Genomic DNA, 20,040 nt, shown 5'->3' with positions numbered 1-20,040 from the left:
CCCTGGGTGCAGCTTTTGGACAGATCTGAGTTGCCAGCTCATGCCTGTGTGAAGTAGACCAAATTGTACTGCATCTTCCAGCCTTTACCTCCTCCCCCTTAGAATATGCACCGTGACTGCTCATCATACAGCTGAGGCTTCCTTCTTCTATGTGCCATTTCTGCTGTGATTAATGGATCTGGGCATTGGTCTAAGTGGTGAGTGGGTAGCTCTGCCAATTGGACTGACCCTTGGGCAAACTAAAGCAAGACTTATGTTTCTACCACCTGGGATGTGTCCATCCCTTCAAAAAGTTGTGCCTGGCATGGGGTATGATAACATGTGGCAATTTTGCAGAGCACAATGGTGTAATGAAGCCAGTTTACCCTGATGAACATGCAGATGCCAGCTGCTGCCCATGTGCCCACTCTGCTGACCTGAGATTTCAGCCTCCTACAAACTTTGATGGCACAACTACTCCCTGTGCATAGGATCTAATATAATAAATATGAAGGAGGCTCAGCCCTTGTCACCATTAAGGAAATCATACTTGCAATATCAGAACCATCAAAACCTTGCATGGGATGAAAAATTCACCCTGTGAAACACATAGGCAAATCTAAATGGAAGTTAAAGATGGCAGAAACGGCCAGGCACGGTGGCTCATGCCTGTAATCCCAGCACTTTGAGAGGCCAAGGCAGGCAGATCACCTGAGGTCAGGAGTTCAAGACCAGCCTGGCCAACATGGTGAAACCTCTGTCTCTACAAAAATACAAAAATTAGCTGGACATTGATAGCGGGTACCTGTAATCCCAGCTATTAGGGAGGCTGAGGTGGGAGAATCGCTTGAACCTGGGAGGCAGAGGTTGCACTGAGCCCAGATCATGCCATTGCACTCTAGCCTGGGTGACAGAGCAAGACTTCGTCTCAAAAAAAAAAAAAATTGTTGGCAGAAACATCCTGAGAGAACCCCAGGGTAAGGCCAGGGAGAGGAAAGTGCTATTTTAGCGCATGGGATTGTATTTGTAAAGATGATCACAACAATATTTACTACCCCACCTTCTCTTCTGCAATGTGACCTTGCCAAGTCCCCTGTCAGACATGGAGTCTAATTACCCTCCATTGAATCTGGGTTGGCTCTTCTTTTGTGTAAGAAGGTTTCAGAGGTGATACTGTGTGTCTTCCCAGGCTAGGTCAAGATAGGTCACATAGTGTCCTCAGATGCTTCCACTGAGAACCCAGCCACCAGTCTATAAGTAGCCCAAGGCACAGGGAGAGGCCATGTCTGAGTGATTTTTTTTTTTTCTTTGAAGGCTTTTCACTACACAAACATCCTTGAAAAGAGGGCAGAACAAAAGGACAGTGAAAGCTTCACTGCCAGGCTGGCAAAAAGAGAGACAAAAGACAGTTTCTTATTCAGAGCAATAGAGAGTAACCAGACTAGCAGCATTTGTGCCTCTGACAGAGGCATTTGAACCAGAGCAACTCCACCTTGAGTAGGGTTTGGGTAAAATAAAGCTGACACCTACTGAGCCCAGGAGTTCAAGACCAGCCTGGGCAACATGGTGAAACCCTGTCTCTACAAAACCATACAAGAAATTCGCCAGTGTGGTGGCGTGTGCCTATAGTTCCACCTACTTGGGAGGCTGATGTGGGAGGATGGCTTGAACCTGGGAAGTTGAGGCTGCTGTGAGCTGTGGTTGCACCACTGCACTCCAGCCTGGGTGACAGCGTGAGATCCTGTCTAAAAAAAAAAAAAGCGCCAAAATGATTTCTGAATAAATAAGTGAAAAAATGGTTAATTTTCATGCTCTGATTTTAATTTTTTTTGAAGTAACATACAGTAAATTGACTCTTTTTTTGTGCACAGTTTAATGAATTTTAACACACATATAGATTCATGTAATCATGGTCACAATCAGGTTATAGAACAGTTCCTTCACTCCAAACAACAGCCTCATAATATGCCTTATGGTCACACCTTTTCCCATGCTCACCCAGCATCCACTCTTTCCTACAGTTGTGCATTTCTTTGCTGAGTATCACATACATGGATTTCTTTTTTTTTCTTTTTCTTTTTTTTTTTTTTTTTGAGACAGAGTCTCACTCCAACACCCAGGCTGGCGTGCAGTGGGGCGATCTCGGCTCACTGCAACCTCCCCAGGTTCAAGCGATTCCCTTGCCTCAGCTTCCCGAGTAGCTGGGATTACAGGCACGTACCACCATGCCCGGCTAATTTTTGTATTTTAGTAGAGACCGGGTTTCACCTTGTTGGCCAAGATGGTGTCGATCTCCTGACCTCGTGATCCGCCTGCCTCGGCCTCACAAAGTGCTGGGATTACAGGCGTGAGCCACCGCGCACTGGCCAAGTGGATTCTTACCTACGTAATTGTTGAAACTGACTTCTTGTATCTGACACGATGCCTTTGAGATCCAGCCAAGTCATTATGTGTATAAATAGTTCCTTGCCGGCTGGGTACGGTGGGTCACTCCTGTAATCCCAGCACTTTGGGAGGCTGAGGAGGGCGGATCACCTGAGGTCAGGAGTTTGAGACAAACCTGGCCAACATGGCGAAACCCTGTCTCTACTAAAAATGTTTTTTAAAAAATATAAAAATCAGCTGGGTGTGGTGGTGGGCACTTGTAATCCCAGCTACCTGAGATGCTGAGGCAGGAGAATCGCTTGAATCCGGGAGGCAGAGGTTGCAGTGAGTCGAGATCGCGCCACTGCACTCCAGGCTGGGCGACAGAGCAAGACTCCATCTCGGAAAAAAAAACCAAAATAGTTCCTTGCGCAGGCCTACAACAGAAATTTTTGAGCAGTAAAAAGCAAGGAACTATTTTGTTGTTTTTTTCGAGATGGAGTCTTGCTCTGTCTTCTGCCACTCTGACTGATCTTCCGCAAATTAGTTTCAGTTCCTTGTGGACTCTGGATATTAGACCTTTGCCAGATGGATAGATTACAAAACTTTTTTCCCATTCTATAGGTTGTCTGTTCACTCTGATCATAGTTTCTTTTGCTGCGCAGAGCTCTTTAATTAGATCCCATTTGTCAGTTTTTGCTTTTGCTACAATTGCTTTTGGCATCTTCATCCTAAAATCTTTGCCTATGCTTATGTCCTGAATGGTATTGCCTAGATTTTCTTCTAGTTTTTTATAGTTTTGGTTTTCTACATTTAAGTCTTTAACCCATCTTAAGTTAATTTTTGCTTATGATGTAAGGAAGGGGTCCGGTTTCAATTTTCTGAATATGGCTAGCCAGTTCTCCCACCACCACTTATTAAATAAGTAATTCTTTCTCCTTTGCTTGTTTTTGTCAGGTTTGTCCAAGACCAGATGGTTGTAGGTGTGCAGTCTTATTTCTGAGTTTTCTATTCCGTTCCATTGGTCTATGTGTCTTTTCTTTATTATTATTAGTATTAGTATTAGTATTATTAGTATTATTAGTATTTTTATTTCTATAGGTTTGGGGGGAACAAGTGGCGTTTGGTTACAAGAATAAGTTCTCTAGTGGTAATTTCTGAGATTTTGGTGTACCCATCACCCAAGCAGTGTACATTGTACCCGATATGTAGTCTTTTTATATACTTTTATCTATTTTTCACCCTCCCATCCTTTCCCCAAGTCCCCAAATCCATTGTGTCATTCTTACGCCTTTGTGTCCTCATAGCTTAGCTCCCACTTATGAGTGAGAACATATAATGATATGATGTTTGGTTTTCCATTCCTGTGTTACTTCACTTAGAATAATGGTCTCCAATTCCATCCAGGTTGCTGCAAATGCAAATGCCTTTATTTCATTTCTTTTTATGACTGAGTAGTGTGTGTGTGTGTGTGTGTGTGTGTGTGTGTATACCACTTTATCCACCATTTTATTTATCCACTCATTTATTGATGGGCATTTGGGCTGGTTTCATATTTTTGCAATTGCAAATTGCAAATTGTGCTGCTATAAACGTGCGAGTGCAAGTATCTTTTTCATATAATGACTTCTTTCCCTCTGGGTAGATACCCAGGAGTGGGATTACTGAAACAAATGGTAGATTTACTTTTAGTTCTTTAGGGACTCTCCACACTGTTTTCCATAGTGGTTGTACTATTTTACACTCCCACCAACAGTGAAAAAGTGTTCCCTTTTCACCACATCCATGTCAATATCTATTTTTTTTATTATGGCTATTCTTGCAAGAGTAAAGTGGTATTGCATTGTGATTTGGATTTGTGTTTCCCTGATAAGTAGTGATGTTGAGCATTTTTCATATGTTTGTTGGCCACTTGTGTATTTTCTTTTGAGAATTGTCTATGCATTTCCTTAGCCTCTTTTTTGATGGAATTGTTTGTTTTGTCCTTGCTGATTTGTTTGAGTTCCTTGTAGACTCTGGATATTAGTCCTTTGTCAGATGTATAGATTGTGAGGATTTTCTCCCACTCTATGGGTTCTCTGTTTACTCTGCTGATTGTTTCTTTTGCTGTGCAGAAGCTTTTTAGTTTAATTAACTCCCATCTATTTATCTTTGTTTTTATTGCATTTGCTTTGGGTTCTTGGTCATGGAGTCTTTGCCTAAGCCAATGTCTAGAAGGTTTTTTCCAGTGTTATCTTCTAGAATTTTTATGGTTTCAGGTTTTAGATTTAAGTCCTTGATCCATTTTGAGTTGATTTTTGTATAGGGTGAGAGATGAGGATCCAGTTTCATTCTTCTACATGTGGCTTGCCAATTACCTCAGCACCATTTGTTGAATAGGGTGTTCTTTCCCCACTTTTTGTTTTTGTTTGCTTTGTCAAAGATCAGTTGACTGTAAGTAGTTGGCTTTATTTCTGAGTTCTCTTTTCTATTCCATTGGTCTATATGCCAATCTTTATACAAGTACCATGCTGTTTTGGTGTTTATGGCCTTATAGTATAGTTTGAAGTCGGGTAATGTAATGCCTCCAGATTTGTTCTTTTTGCTAGTCCTGCTTTGGCTATACAGGCTCTGTATAAATTTAAGATTGTTATTTCTAGTTCTGTGAAGAACGATGGTGGTATTTTAATGGGAATTGCATTGAATTTGTAGATTCCTTTTGGCAGTATTGTCATTTTAACAATATTGATTCTACCCATCCATGAGCATGGGATGTGTTTCCATTTGTTTCCATCATCCATGATTTCTTTCAGCAGTGTTTTTGTAGTTGTCCTTGAAGAGGTCTTTCACCTACTTGGTTAAGTATATTCCTTTTTTTTTTTTTTTTTTGCAGCTGCTGTAAAAGCAGTTGAGTTCTTTGTTTGATTCTTGGCTTGGTTGCTGTTGGTGTATAGCAGAGCTACTGATTTGTGTATATTAATTTTGTATCCTGAAATGTTGCTGAATTTACTAGGAGCTTTTTGGATGAGTCTTTAGGGTTTTCTAGGTATACGATCATGTTATCAGCAAACAGCAACAGTTTGACTTCCTCGTTACCAATGTGGATGCCCTTTATTTCTTTCTCTTGTCTGATTGCTGTGGCTAGGACTCCCAGTACTATGTTGAAAAGAAGTTGTGAAAGTGGACATCCTTTCCTTGTTCCAGTTCTCAGGGGGAATGCTTTTACCTTTTTTCCATTCAGTATAATGTTGGCTATGGGTTTGTCATGGATAACTTTTATTACCTCAGGGTATATCCTTTCTATCCTGATTTTGCTGAGGGTTTTAGTCATAGAGCAATGCTGGATTTTGCCAAATACTTTTTCTGTATCTATTGAGACGATCATGTGATTTTTGTTTTTAATTCTGTTTATATGGTGTATCACATTTATTGACTTGGTGTATGTCAACCCATCCCTGCATCCCTGGTATAAAACCCGCTTGATCACGGTGGATTATCTTTTTGATATGCTGTTGGATTCTGTTAGTATTTTGTTGAGGATTTTTGCATCTATGTTCATCAAGGATATTGGTCTGTAGTTTTCTTTTTTTGTTAGGTCCTTTCCTGGTTTTGGTATTAGGGTAACACTGGTTTCATAGAATGATTTAGGGAGGATTCCCTCTTTGTCTTTTGGAATAGTGTCAATAGGATTGGCACCGATTCTTCTTTGAACGTCTGATAGAATTCAGCTGTGAACCTGTCTGGTCCTGGACTTTTGTTTGTTGGCAACTTTTCAATTACCATTTCAATCTCACTGCTTGTTATTGGTCTGTTCAGAGTTTCTATTTCCTCCTGGTTTAATCTAGAGGGGTTGTATATTTCCAGGAATTTATCCATCTCCTCTAGGCTCTCTAGTTTATGTGTGTAAAGGTGTTCATAGTAGCCTTGAATGATCTTTTGTATTTCTGTAGTATTGGTTGTAATATCTCCCGTTTCATTTCTAATTGAGCTTATTTGGATCTTCTCTCTTCTCTTCTTGGTTAATCTTGCTAATGGTTTATGAATTCAATTTATCTTTTAAAAAAACCTGCTTTTTATTTCATTTGTCTTTTGTATTTTTTTGTTTCTATTTCATTTAGTTTTGCTCTGATCTTTGTTATTTCTTTTCTTCTATTGGGTTTGGGTTTAGTTTGTTCTTGCTTCTCTAGTTCCCTGAGGTGTGACCTTAGATTGTCTATTTGTGCTCTTTCAGACTTTTTTTTTCCTTGAGACAAAGTTTCGCTCTTGTTGCCCAGGCTGGAGTGCAAGGGCGCAATCTCGGCTCTCTGCAACCTCCGTCTCCTGGGTTCAAGTGATTCTCCTGCCTCAGTCTCCTGAGTAGCTGGGATTACAGGCACATGCCACCACACCCAGCTAATTTTTGTATTTTTAGCAGAGATGGGGTTTCACCATGTTGGCCAGGCTCAGACTTTTTTGATGTAGGTATTTAATGCTACACTGCTTTTGTTGTATCCCAGAGGTTTTGACAGGTTGTGTCACAATTATCATTCAGGTCAAAGAATTTTTTAATTTCTATCTTTAATTGTTGACCCAATGATCATTCAGGAGCAGGTTATTTAATTTCCATGCATTTGCATGGTTTTGAAGGTTCCTTTTGGAGTTGATTTCCAATTTTATTCCACTGTGGTCTGAGAGAGTATTTGATATAATTTTGATTTTTTAAAATTTGTTGAGATCTATTATACCTGTTTTGTGGCCTATCTTATGGTCTAAGCTAATTCTGAACATTCCCTGTGCTGAATAGAATGTATACCCTGCAGTCGTTGCATAGAATGTTGTGTAAATATCTGTTAAGTCCATTTGTTCTAGGGTATAGCTTAAGTCCATTGTTTCTTTGTTGACTTTCTGCCTTGATGACCTGTCTAGTGCTGTCAATGGATTATTGAAGTCCTGCACTATTATTGTGTTGCTGTCTATCTCAGTATTTAGATCTAGTACTAATTGTTTAATAAATTTGGGAGCTCCAGTGTTAGGTGCATATATATTTAGAACTGTGATTTTTTTTGTTAGGCTAGTTCTTTTATCATTATATAATATCCCTTTTTGTCTTTTTTAACTGCTGTGGCTTTGAAGTTTGTTTTGTCTAATATAAGAATAGCTACTCCTGCTCCCTTTTGGTGTCCATTTGCATGGGATATCTTTTTCCACCCATTTACCTTAAGTTTATGTGAGTCCTTGTGTGTCAGGTGAGTCACTTGAAGACAGCCACACACTTGGTTGGTGAGCTCTTATGCACTCTGCCATTCTGTGTCTTTTAAATGGAGCATTTAGGCCACTTACATTTAACATTAGTATTGAGATGTGATGTACTGTTCTCACATCTCAATACTACATGTTCATCATGTGTTATTATTTTTTGGTTGTTTTGTTTTGTTTTATTTCGTTTTGTTTTGTTTTTTGAGAAAAAGTCTCACTCTGTCGCCCAGGCTGGAGTGCAGTGGCACGATCTCGGCTCACTGCAACCTCTGCCTCCCGGGTGCAAGTGATTCTCCTGTCTCAGCCTCCTGAGTAGCTGGGATTACAGGTGCCTGCCACCACACCCAGCTGATTTTTGTATTTTAGTAGAGACAGGGTTTCACCATGTTGGCCAGGCTGGTCTCAAACTCCTGACCTCAGGTGATCCACCCGCCTTGGCCTCCCAAAATGCTGGGATTACAGGTGTGAGCCGCTGTGCCCAGCTCATTGTGTTATTGTTTTATAGGTCCTGTAAGATTTATGCTTTAAGGAGATTCTATTTCTATTTTAAGGAGATTCTATTCTATTTTGAGGATTTGTTTCAAGATTTAGACCTCCTTTTAGCAGTTCTTGTAGTGCTGGCTTGGTAGTGGTGAATTCTCTCAGCATTTGTTTGCCTGAAAAAGCCTGTATCTTTCCTTCATTTGTGAGGCTTAGCTTCACTGGATGAAAAATTCTTGGCTGTTAATTGTTTTGTTTAAGGAGACTAAAGATAGGACCTCAATCCCTTCTAATGTGTAGGGTTTCTGCTGATAAATCTGCTATTAATCTGACAGGTTTTCCTTTATAGGTTACCTGATGCTTTTGCCTCACAGGACTTAAGATTCTTTCCTTCATCTTTTCTTTAGATAACCTGGTGACTATGCGCCTGGGTGATGATCTTTTTGTGATGAGTTTCCCAGGTGTCCTTTGAGCGTCTTGTATTTGAACGTCTAAATCTCTAGCAAGGCCAGGGAAGTTTTTCTCAATTATTCCCTCAAATATGTTTTCAAAACTTTTAGGTTTCTCTTCTTCCTCCGGACCACCAATTATTCTTAGGTTGGGACGTTTAATACAATCCCAAACTTCTAGGAGACTTTGTTCATTTCTTAAAATTATTTTTTCTTTGTCTCTGTTGGATTGGGTTAATTTGAAAGCCTTGTCTTCAAGCTCTGAGGTTCTTTCTTCTATCTGTTTGATTCTATCGCTGAGACTTTCCAGTGCATTTTGCATTTCTCTAAGTGTGTCCTGGATTTCAAGAAGCTGTGATTGTTTTTTATTTATGATATCTATTTCACTGGAGATTTTTCCATTCATATCCTGTATCTTTTTTTATTTCTTTAAGTTGGACTTCACCTTTCTCTGGTGCCTCCTTGATTGGCTTAATAATAGATCTTCTGAATTCTTTTTGTGGCAATTCAGAGATTTCGTCTTGGTTTGGATCCATTGCTAGTGAGCTAGTGTGATCTTTTGGGGGTGTTAAAGAAGCTTGTTTTATCATATTTACCAGAATTATTTTTCTGTTCCTTTCTCGTTTGGGCAGACTATGTCAGAGGGAAGATCTGAGGCTCAAGGGCTGGTGTTCAGATTCTTTTGTCCCAGAGGGGTGCTTCCTTGATGTGGTCCTCTCCCCTTTCCCCTAGGGATGGGGCTTCTTGAGAGCTGAACTGTAGTGATTGTTATTTCTCTTCTGGATCTAGCCACTCAGTGGAGCTACAGGACTCCGGGCTGGTACTGGGGAGTGTCTGCGAAGAGTCCCATGATGTGATCCGTCTTTAGGTCTGTCAACCATGGATACCAGCACCTACCCTGGTGGAGGTAGCAGGGGAGTGAAGTGGACTCTGTGAGGGTCCTTGGTTGTATTTTTGTTAAGTGCACTGGTTTTGTGTTGGTTGGCCTCCAGCCAGGAGGTGGCACTTTTAAGAGCACATCAGCTGTGGTTGCGTGGGGAGGATACAAACTTGCCCTAGGGTCACCTTTGAATAAGTATTCAGGTTTCTCAGGTGATGGGCAGAGCTATAGAGCTCCCAAGAGATTGTGTCCTTTGTCTTGTGCTCCCAAGGCCGATAGAGAAAATCAGGTGGTGGCAGCATTAGGCGTGTCTGAGCTCAGAATCTCCTTGGGGGGGACTTGCTGTGGCTGCTATAGGGGATGGAGGTGTGGTTCCCAGGACAATGGAGTTATGTTCCCAGGGGAATTATGGCTATCTCTGCTGCATCACATAGGTCACCAGGGAAGTGGGGGAAAGCCAGCAATCACAGACCTCACCCAGCTCCCGTGCAGCCTACAACCCAAAAGGCCAGTCTCACTCCCACTATGCCTCCCTAACAGCACCAAGTGTATTTCCAGGCAGCCAGTGAGCAGGGCTGAGAACTTGCCCCAGGCTACAAGCCTCCCAGCTGAGAAAGCAAGCAAACTCACAGTTTCTTGATTGTCCCACATAATCTGCAGCGGCAATCCACCTCCTTTAAAGGGTCTCTGGATTCTCTCAGCTTTCCTGGTATGTTCCTGTGGTTGTTCTTGGAGAAAAATTTCATGATGTGGGTCTCCACATGCTTCTCTGTCCCTCTAAGTGGGAGCTGCAAGTTAGTCCTGCCTCCTATCTGTCATCTTTTTGTACAGAGAGATTCCCAGCCATGGCCATCAGAGACCAGGAGGCATTGATCAACCTATGTGTCTGTTCTTGTACCAGTACCATGCTGTTTTGGTTACTGTAGCCTTGTAGTATAGTTTGTAGTGAGGTAATGTGATGCCTCCGGCTTTGTTCTTTTTTGCTTAGGATTGTCTTGGCTATTTGGGCTCTTTTTTGGTTCCATATGAATTTTAAAATAGTTTTTTCTAATTATGTGAAGAATGTCAATAGTAGTTTAATGGGAATAGCATTGAATCTATAAGTTACTTTGAGCAGTATGGCCATTTTCACAGTATTCATTCTTCATATCCATGAGCATAGAGTGTTTTTCCATTTATTTGTGTCCTATCTTATTTTTTTGAGCAGTGATTTGTAGTTCTCTTTGAAGAGGTCCTTCACTTTCCTTGTTAGCTGTATTCTTAGGTATTTTATTCTTTTTGTAGCAATTGTGAATGAGAGTTCATTCGTGATTTGGCTCTCTGCTTGCCTGTTGTTGGTGTATAGGAATGCTAGCAATTTTTGCTCATTGATTTGGTATCCTGAGACTGCTGAGGTTGCTTACACCTTAAGAAGCTTTTGGGCTGAGATGATGAGGTTTTCTAGATACAGGATTATGTATCTGCAAACAAGATAATTTGACTTCCTCTCTTCCTATTTGAATATGATTTATTTCTTTCTCTAGCCTAATTGCCCTGGCCAGAACTTCCAATACTATGTTGAATAGGAGTGGTGAGAGAGGGCATTTTTGTCTTGTGCCAGTTTTCAAGGGGAATGCTTCAAGTTTTTACCCATTCAGTATGATATTGGCTGTGAGTTCGTCATATACGGCTTCTATTATTTTGAGGTATGTTCCTTCAATACTTAGTTTATTGAGAGTTTTTAACATAAAGGGATGTTTAAATTTTATCAAAGGCCTTTTCTGCATCTATTGAGATAATCATGTGTGTTTTGTTTTTAGTTCTGTTTATACGATGAATCACATTTATTGCTTTGCGTATGTTGAGCAAACCTTGCATCCCAGGGATGAAGCCAATGTGGTCATGGTGGATAAGCTTTTTGCTGTGCTGCTGGATTTGGTTTGCCAGTATTTTACTGAGGTTTTTTGCATTGATGTTCATCAAGGATATTGGCCTGAAGTTTTCTTATTTTGTTGTATCTCTGCCAGGTTTTGGTATCAGGATGATGCTGGGCTCATAGGATGAATTAGGGAGGAATCCCTCACTTTCAATTTTTTGGAATAGTTTCAGTAGAAATTGTACCAGATCTTTGTACTTCTGGTAGAATTCAGCTGTGAATCCTTCCAACTTTGGGCTTTTTTTGGTTGGTAGGCTATTTATTACTCCCCAATTTCAGAAATCATAATTGGTCTATTCAGGGATTCAGTTTCTTCTTGGTTCAGTCTTGGGAGGGTGTATGTGTCTAGGGATGTATCCATTTCTTCTAGATTTTCTAGTTTATGTGCATAAAGGTGTTTATAGTATTCTCTGATGTTTGTTTGTATTTCTGTGGGGTCAGTGGTAATATCTCCCTTGTCATTTCTGATTATGTTTATTTGATTATTCTCTCTTTTCTTCTTCATTAGTCTAGCTAGCAGTCTATCTATTTTATAAATTTTTTCAAAAAAACAGCTCCTGGATTCATTAATTTTTTGAAGGGATTTTTGTGTTTCTATCTCCTTTAGTTATTGATTATTTCTGTTAACCAATAACTTATCTTGGTTATTTCTTGTTTTCGGCTAGCCTTGGGGTTTGTTTGCTCTTGGTTCTCTAGTTCTTTTAGTTGAGATGTTAGGTTAACTTGAGATCTTTCTAGCTTTCTGATGTGGTATTTATTGCTATAAATTTCCCTCTTAACACCACTTGAGATGTGTCCCAGAGAATCTGGTACATTGTCTCTTAGTTCTCATTAGTTTCAAGGATTTCTTGCTTTCTGCCTTGATTTCATTATTTACCCAAGAGTTATTCAGGAGCAGATTGTTCAGTTTCCATGTAGTTGTGTGGTTTTGAGTGAATTTTTAAATCTTGATTTCTAATTTGTTGTGCTGTGGTCTGAAAGACTGTTTGTTATGACTTCAGTTCTTTTGCTTTTGCAAAGAGTGTTTTACTTCTGATTTTGTGATCAATTTTAGAGTAAGTGCCATGTGGCAATGAGAAGAATGTATATTCTGTTGTTTGGGATAGAGAGTTCTGTAGATATCTATCAGGTCCACTTGATCCAGAGCTGAGTTCAGGTCCTGAATATCTTTGTTAATTTTCTGTCTCGATGATCTAATATTGACAGTGGGTGTTAAAGTATTCCACCATTGTTGTGTGGGAGTCTTAAGTCTCTTGTAGATCTGTAAGAACTTGCTTTATGAATCTGGGTGCTCCTGTATTGGATGCATATATATTTAGGATACTTAGCTCTTCTTGTCCAATTGATCCCTTTACCATTATGTAACGCCCTTCTTTGTCTTTCTGGATTTTTGTTGGTTTAAAGTCTGTTTGGTCAGAAACTAGGGTTGCAACCCATGCTTTTTTCTGTTTTCCATTTCCTTGATAAATTTTTCCTCCATCCCTTTATTTTGAGCCTATGTGTGTCCCACATGTGAGATGGGTCTCTTGAAGACAGTATATCAATGGGTCTTGGCTCTTTATCCAACTTGCCATTCTGTGTCTTTTAATTCAGGAATTTAGCCCACTTACATTTAAGGTTAGTATTGTTATGTGTGAATTTGTTCCTGTCATCATGATGCTAGCTGGTTATTTTACAGACTTGTTTTGTTAGTTGCTTCATAGTGTTACTGGTCTGTGTATTTCAGTGTGTTTTTGTAGTGGCTGGTAAAGGTTTTCCCTTTCCATATTCATTGCTTCCTTCAGGAGCTCTTGCAAGGCAGGCTAGGTGGTGACGAATTCCCACAGCATTTGCTTGTCTGAAAAGGACCTTATTTCTCCACTTATGAAGCTTAATTTGGCTGGATACGAAATCCTGGGTTGGAAATTCTTTTAAGAATGTTGAATATTGGCCCCCAATCTCTTCTGGCTTGTAGGGTTTCCACTGAGAGGTCCGCTGGTAGTCTGATGGGCTTTTCTTTGTAGGTTACCTGGCCTTTCTCTCTGGCTGCCCTTAACATTTTTTCTTTCATTTTGACAATGAAGAATCTGCTGATTATATGTCTTGGGGTAAATCTTCTTATGGAGTATCTTACTGGGCTTCTCTGTATTTACTGAATTTGAATGTTGGCCTGTCTTGCAAGTTTGGGGAAGTTCTCCTGGATGATATCCTGGAGTATGTTTTCCAACTTGGTTCCAATTTCCCTGTCTCTTTCAGTTACCCCAATCAGTCGTAGATTCTGTCTCTTTACGTAATCACATATTTCTCAGAGGTTTTGTTCAGTTCTTGTTGTTCTTTTTTCTCTATTCTTGTCTGCCTGTATAATTTCAGAAGGATGGTCTTTAAGCTCTGAAATTCTTTCCTCTGCTTGAACTCTTCTGTAACTGATACTTGTGATTGCATTGTGAAGTTCTTGTGTTGTGTTTTTCAGTTCCATTGGGTCAGTTATGTTCCTCTCTAAACTGGCTATTCTGTCAGCTCCTGTATAATTTATCGTGATTCTTAGCTTATTTACAATGGGTTACAACATCCTCCTTTAGCTCAGTGAAGTTCATTATTACCCATCTTTTTTTTTTTTTTTTTTTTTTTGAGACAGAGTTTCACTCTTGTCACCCAGGCTGGAGTGCAGTGGCGCGATCTCAGCTCACTGCAACCTCTGCCTCCCAGGTTCAAGTGATTCTCCTGCCTCAGACTCCTCAGTATCTGAGATTATAGGCATGTGCCACCATGCCCGGCTAACTTTTGTATTTTTAGTAGAGAGGGGGTTTCACCATGTTGGTCAGGCTGGTTTCAAACTCCTGACCTCGTGATCCACCTGCCTCGGCCTCCCAAAGTGCTGGGATTAAAGGTGTGAGCCACCGCGCCTGGCCTATTACCCACCTTCTTAAAACTACTTCTGTTAATTCAGCCATCTCAGTCTCAGCCCAGTTCTGTGCCCTTGCTGGAGAGGTACTGTGGTCATTTGGAGGAGAAGAAGCACTCTGGCTTTTTGAGTTTTCAGCATTTTTGCATCGATTCTTTCTCATCTGTGTGGGTTTACCTTTGATTTTTGAAGTTGCTGACCTTTGGATGAGGTTTCTGTGGGGTCTTTTTTGCTGATGTTGTTGGTGTTTTCTGTTTGTTTTTCTTTTAACAGTCAGGCCACTATTCCACAGGGCTGCTGTGGTGTGCTGGGGGTTTGTTCAAGACCCTAGTTGCCTCCGTTTTTCCCGTACCTGGAGGTGTCACCAGTGAAGGCTGCAAAACAGCAAAGATGGCAGCCTGCTCCTTCCTCTGACCAGTTGTTGACCCAAATGTCCCTGTAGGAGGTGGCTGGAGACCCTTGTTAGGAGGTCTCACCCAGTCAGGAGAAATGGGATCAGGGACCCACTTAAAGAAGCAATCTAGCTACAATCTGGCAAGGCAGATGTGCTGTGTTGTGGGGGACCCTTCCTCATCTGGACCATTTGTATTCTCCAAAGCCAGCAGGCTAGAATGGCTGAGTCTACTGAACCACAGAGATGGTGACTGCCCCCACGACACCCCCACCCCAGGAACTTGGTCCTGACCCAGGCAGACTCCAGCCTGTTGCTGTTGGCTGGCTGGAATTCCAAGCCACTGGGTCTTAACTTGTGAGGTGATGTGGAAGTGGGGTCCACAGAATGACACTGCTTGGCTTTCTGGATTCAGCCCCCTTCATAGAAATATGTATGGAGGGATGTCCTCCCTTGCTGCAGATCCCAGGGCCAGAGTATGTAAAACTCCTGAGTCTCTGTGAGTGCCCCTGTGGCCACTCTGCCAAGACTCCACACAGCTCTGTGTATTGGACCCAAAGCCCTGGGCGTGGGCTTATGTGGGGATCTCTTGATCCTAAGGTTGCAAATATCCATGGGAGAAGCATGGTTTCTCAGGCAGGGTTGCACAATCACTCACTGCTTCACTTAGCTGGGGGCAGGGGTCCCCATGACTCCACACTGCTCCTGGGTGGGCCATTACCCTACCCTGCCTGCATTTCTTCGTTCTCCATGGGTTGAGAGTGAGAACCTGTGTGTTTCAGTTGAAGGTGCTGAAATCACTCACTCCTTTCATTCCTCTCTGTGAGTGCCGTGGACCACAGCTGCTTCTAGTCAGCCATCTTGCCCCCCTCCTGATCTATCAATTTTTTAAATGGACAATGTTTTTTGTATCTTTTCCCTAAGTCATAGGATTTTTTTTATGTTTTCTTCTAGAAAATGTATAGTTTAACTTTTAATATCTAGATCATTTTGGAGTTAAATTTTGTAGGAAGTGTAAGCTTTGGTAGATTTTTTTTTTCATATGCGTACCCATTGTCCCACACCATTTGTTGAAATGACTATCTTTTCCCACATTGAATTGCTTTTGCATCTTTGTCAAAAGTCAATTTGCCATATTTGTTTGGGTTTATTTCTGAAATCTATTCTGCTCCATTGATCTATGTGTCTGTCCACTTGCCAATACTATACTGTCTTCATTAGTGTAGCTTGAGTAATTGTGAAATTGGGTAGTGTGAGTCCTCTAACATTTTTCATCAACCAAAATTGTCTGGGCCATTCTTGTTTTCCACTGCCTTTCCAGGTAAATTCTAGAATTATTTTGCTTCTATCTGAGACAAATCCTGCTTGGGTTTTCATTGGAATTGTGTTAAATCTGTAGACAATTTGGAGAGAATTGACATCTTAGCTAAAAAGCCCCATATTCTAAACCACGACATGATATACCACTCTATATTTAGGTTTTCCTTGATTACTTTAATCACTAGTTTATACTTTTAAGCATATATATCCTCTACATGTTCTCCTAGATTTACAGTATACCTAAGTATTCAATTTGAGTGGGGGGGCACTATAAATGGCATTATTCCCCTCTAAGTTTTTGTTTCCACTTACTCTTTCCAGGAGCGAGAAATACAATTGATTTTTGTGTGTCGACTTTGTATTCTACAACCATCTAAATTTACTTATTAGTTCCAGGAGCTTTTGGGGTAGGTTTACGGTAATGGCTCTGCCCTAGTGCCCTGGTGACCTCAAACATCTCCACGTGGGCCACATTGGTGAAATTAACTGTAGCTGACGTATGTCATGGCAGAACACTCTCTGGTCTTCCCAGAACCCTCATGGGAGGCTTGTAGGGAGCTGCTACAGCATCACTTGTCACTCACTTCCCTATGGATAAGGGAGGCCGCCATGACACAGCTTCTCACTGCCTCTGGCTTCTGGGGAGGGATGAGGCTTTCTACCTCCCTATACCATGGAGCCACAGGCTGGATTCTCTACTCAGCAACAGCCATCCTATTATTCTTGTTCAGTCATCTGGCCCTTTTGTTTCAGTGTCACCCTGTACAAGGGACATGGTGCTGGCACCTGGGGCTACTCTTCCTTTCCCTGTCTGTGTGAGTAATAAAGTGTCTGAATCTAAAAAGAGCTGGTTTTTGTCACTAGCAGAATCTATCAGACTCACCTCTTGCTTGACAGTGGGTTCCGTGGGATTTTCTACATAGATAGTTCAATTATACAGAGATCAATTCTAGTAATCAGCTTTGGGATTTCCCTCCTTAGTCACTTGTACTCTTCATTGCGGCTTTCCCTTTCAAGTGGTCATAAATTTCTTGATTGCTGGCTCGGAGTTATAATGCAGTATTCACACTACTTAACTTGATAAAACAGGAATGTAGTTCTTATAGGTCTGTTTCCTCAGCAGCTGTTCTGTGTAGGTGAGAGAATGTGTCTTTACAGGTGGGATTTCTGTTTGGATGTGTGGGAAAGGAGAAGTCATACTGATAAGTAGACAAACAGACATATCTATGCAAATATGCAACTGCAGAAATACGCGAGGAGAGCTAGTTTATTGCATGAAATCAATACCGAAGAATTGGACATCCAGTTAAGAGAGGAGAGAGAGGCCAGGCACGATGGTTCACACTTGTAATCCTAGCACTTTGGGAGGCTGGGGCAGGTGGATTGCTTGAGCGCAGGATTCCAAGACCAGAACACTGTAGGACCCTGACTCTATGAAAAATACAAAAAAATTAGCCAGGCCAGGAGGTGCCTGCCTGTGGTCCCAGCTACTCAAGAGGCTGAGGTGGGAGGATGGCTTCAGCCTGGGGGGCAAAGATTACAGTGAGCCAAGATAGCACCACTGCCCTCCAGCCTGGGAGACAGAGAGATACGGTGTCTCAAAAAACAAAAAAGAGAGAGAGAGAGAGGAGGGAGGAGGAAGAGACTCTATACTAACAATGCACTTTTACGAAGCTCTAACACCTGTGCCTTATCCTTCTTTCACCCTCCCACACTTCTCACTGTGACACAGGGAAGAAACCAGTGGAAAATGGAGGGGCATGCTCTAATAATACCCCACATGTAATCCCGTCACACAGTGAGACACACAGGAGCATTTGCTTGGACAAGGCACTCCACAAACCAAAAAAAAAAAAAAAAAAAAAAAAAGGTGCTGCTTTCCTATCTGTTCTATGAATCCCAGAGATCCATCCTACCACCACCTATTTTTGTTGTTGTTGTTCTCCCTGGCACAGTTTTGCAGCCCCTGCTGTTCTTCTAGATTATGCTGCAACTTCACAAATTCTCCTACGTGACTCTGAAAAATTATAGACAGTGCAGGTCTGGAGGTGAACTGAGACGGGGCGTAGAGGGACTCCTTGAAACTTCAGGGTGGAGGAATATGGGGAACCTAGAGACAGCCGGTGTTTGGTGAGTAATTTGCTCTTAGATAAGCAAGAGTTAAGGAATATCTTCCAAGTGGTTTTCCCTTGGGCGGTGTTCAAAGAAAAGACACTCAGCAGAGTCAAAGCTTAGATAAGTTCCTGGGTAGCCTTTACCCTGAGGATCTGAAGGGTCTGAGGAGGCAGCAACCACTTGGATCAGGTCCAGAAGCATCTCATTAAGCTTTTGATGAATTATTTATGTTCCTGAAGCTCTTCATGCCTGACTCTTCCCAAGAAGCCACTCCTGCACACCTCCCTAAATGTCGATAAGTTAATATCCTATATAAGCTCCTATGTAAAGTCACTGACCTATTTCCACTGCTGCTCTCTCATCCGCTGCTCTGAAGCCTAAACCATGGTGCCCAGAATTTTTGGTAAGGAGACCCCAGCCCTAGGCTAAGCTAATCCCTAATGATATCGCATCCCTAATTATTTCTGAACTTCAAAGTTAATTCTCTCTTCCCTATTTAATTATTGGTGTCCCACCTCATAATCACTGCTATCTCAACTGTGACTGCATTGTAATCTGTCTCCTGAACTGCAAATTCCAGAAGCTTAACTCTTCCCAGAGCCCTCCCTGCCTTTCCTCACCTGCCAAGCCCAGTCCCCAGGACCTGCACCCACAGCCAGTCCCAAAATCCACTCTGAGCTGTTACAGCAACCAGAGAAGCTTAGAGACATCATCTTGTGCCCCGTGGTCAAGACCTAGTGACCTCAGAATCATTCTCGCTCCCCTTCTGCTTCTCAGCTGCCATCTTCATTTTTGAACTTCTGGGTTCAAACTCACAAGGAGTCACAGGTGAGAACAGATGCAGTGAGGGAGGAGACAACAGCATTAAGGTTGGTGGGGAGGTGGTCCTAGGCTGGTCCTTGCAGCCCATCCAGCCCCGACTCTTCCAGATCCTAGATTGTGGCTATGCCAGCCAGCGCCCAGGTGTGAGGAGTGGACCTACAACCCCTTGGAGCAGTGATGTGATGACGGTGTCATCCTAGACTTGAACCAGACCCGGCTCTGTGGCTCCAGCTGCACCTTCTGGCCCTGCTTCCAGCACTGCTGCCTGGAGTCTTCGGGCTCTCAGAACCAGACAGTTGTGAGGTTCAAGGTCCCACGCATGAAGCCAGATTGCAAGTCCTCCCCTATCACCAGGATCTGTGCCCAGGTAAGGATCTGATTCCAGTCCAGCCTGTGGGAGGGGGGAGTAGGGAATGGAGTTTGGTGGTCCATGTCCCACCCAGATGTGCAGTCTCTGCTGGATTCCATACCTTCCCATCTCCCAGTAACTATGTAACTCTGTCTTTCTCCATGTCTCTGTTCCTTCCCCGCTGCTGCTACCACCCTCCCTCTTATTCCCCTCTCCCCCTTCTCTCCTTCTGCAGGAATACCACCTAAAAAGACCTCTGTCAAGATCTGACCTCATCTAGACTGTTCTGGGGTAGCAGAGTCACAGATCACTCTAGAATCTAATATTTGGTAATTATACTGCATTGATTTTGTTGTTGTTGTTGTTGTTGAGACAGAGTCTTGCTCTGTTGCCCAGGCTGGAGTGCAGTGACACGATCTCAGCTCACTGCAACCTCTGCCTCCGGGTTCAAGCAATTCTCCTGCCTCAGCCTCCTGAGTAGCTGGGATTACAGGCATGCATCACCACGCCTGGCTAATTTTTGTATTTTTAGTACAAACGGGGTTTCACTGTGTTTGATGTTTTTAACTATAAATATTACTTATTAAACTTCCCGTAAACTGAAAGCAGAAAACACATGTGCTATGGTTTGAATGTATCATGTTCATTCATGTAGTAGAAACTGAATCTCCAATGCAACAGTGTTGGGAGGTGAGACCCTTAAAAAGTGATTATGTCATGAGGCCTCTGCCCTCATACATGGATTAATGCTGTTATTGCAGGAGTGGGTTCCTTATCGCCAGAGTGACATCCTTATAAAGGATGAGTTCAGACCCCTTTCCCCTCTCATGTGCATGGGCTCTCGTCTTTCTGCATTCTGCCACGGGGTAACACAGCAAGAA

At 42.1% G+C, this 20,040-nt stretch overlaps 1 protein-coding gene across 1 annotated transcript; it reads left to right on the top strand.

Annotated features, from left to right (window-relative positions):
• Positions 1–17,974: 17,974 nt before the first annotated feature.
• On the top strand, positions 17,975–19,695 carry IGFL4 (IGF like family member 4). The gene is given in 5 exon segments (XM_024238160.2): positions 17,975–18,003; positions 18,228–18,391; positions 18,766–18,816; positions 18,918–19,177; positions 19,395–19,695. Coding segments are annotated over 5 exon segments (549 nt in total). The 3' UTR covers positions 19,440–19,695.
• The last annotated feature ends 345 nt before the right edge of the window (positions 19,696–20,040 follow it).

This window comes from Pongo abelii, chromosome 20 (assembly GCF_028885655.2).
Source record: "Pongo abelii isolate AG06213 chromosome 20, NHGRI_mPonAbe1-v2.0_pri, whole genome shotgun sequence".
NCBI classification, from domain to species: domain Eukaryota; kingdom Metazoa; phylum Chordata; class Mammalia; order Primates; family Hominidae; genus Pongo; species Pongo abelii.
Note: the sequence above shows the minus strand (reverse complement) of the source record. Positions and strands in the feature narration are given on the sequence as shown.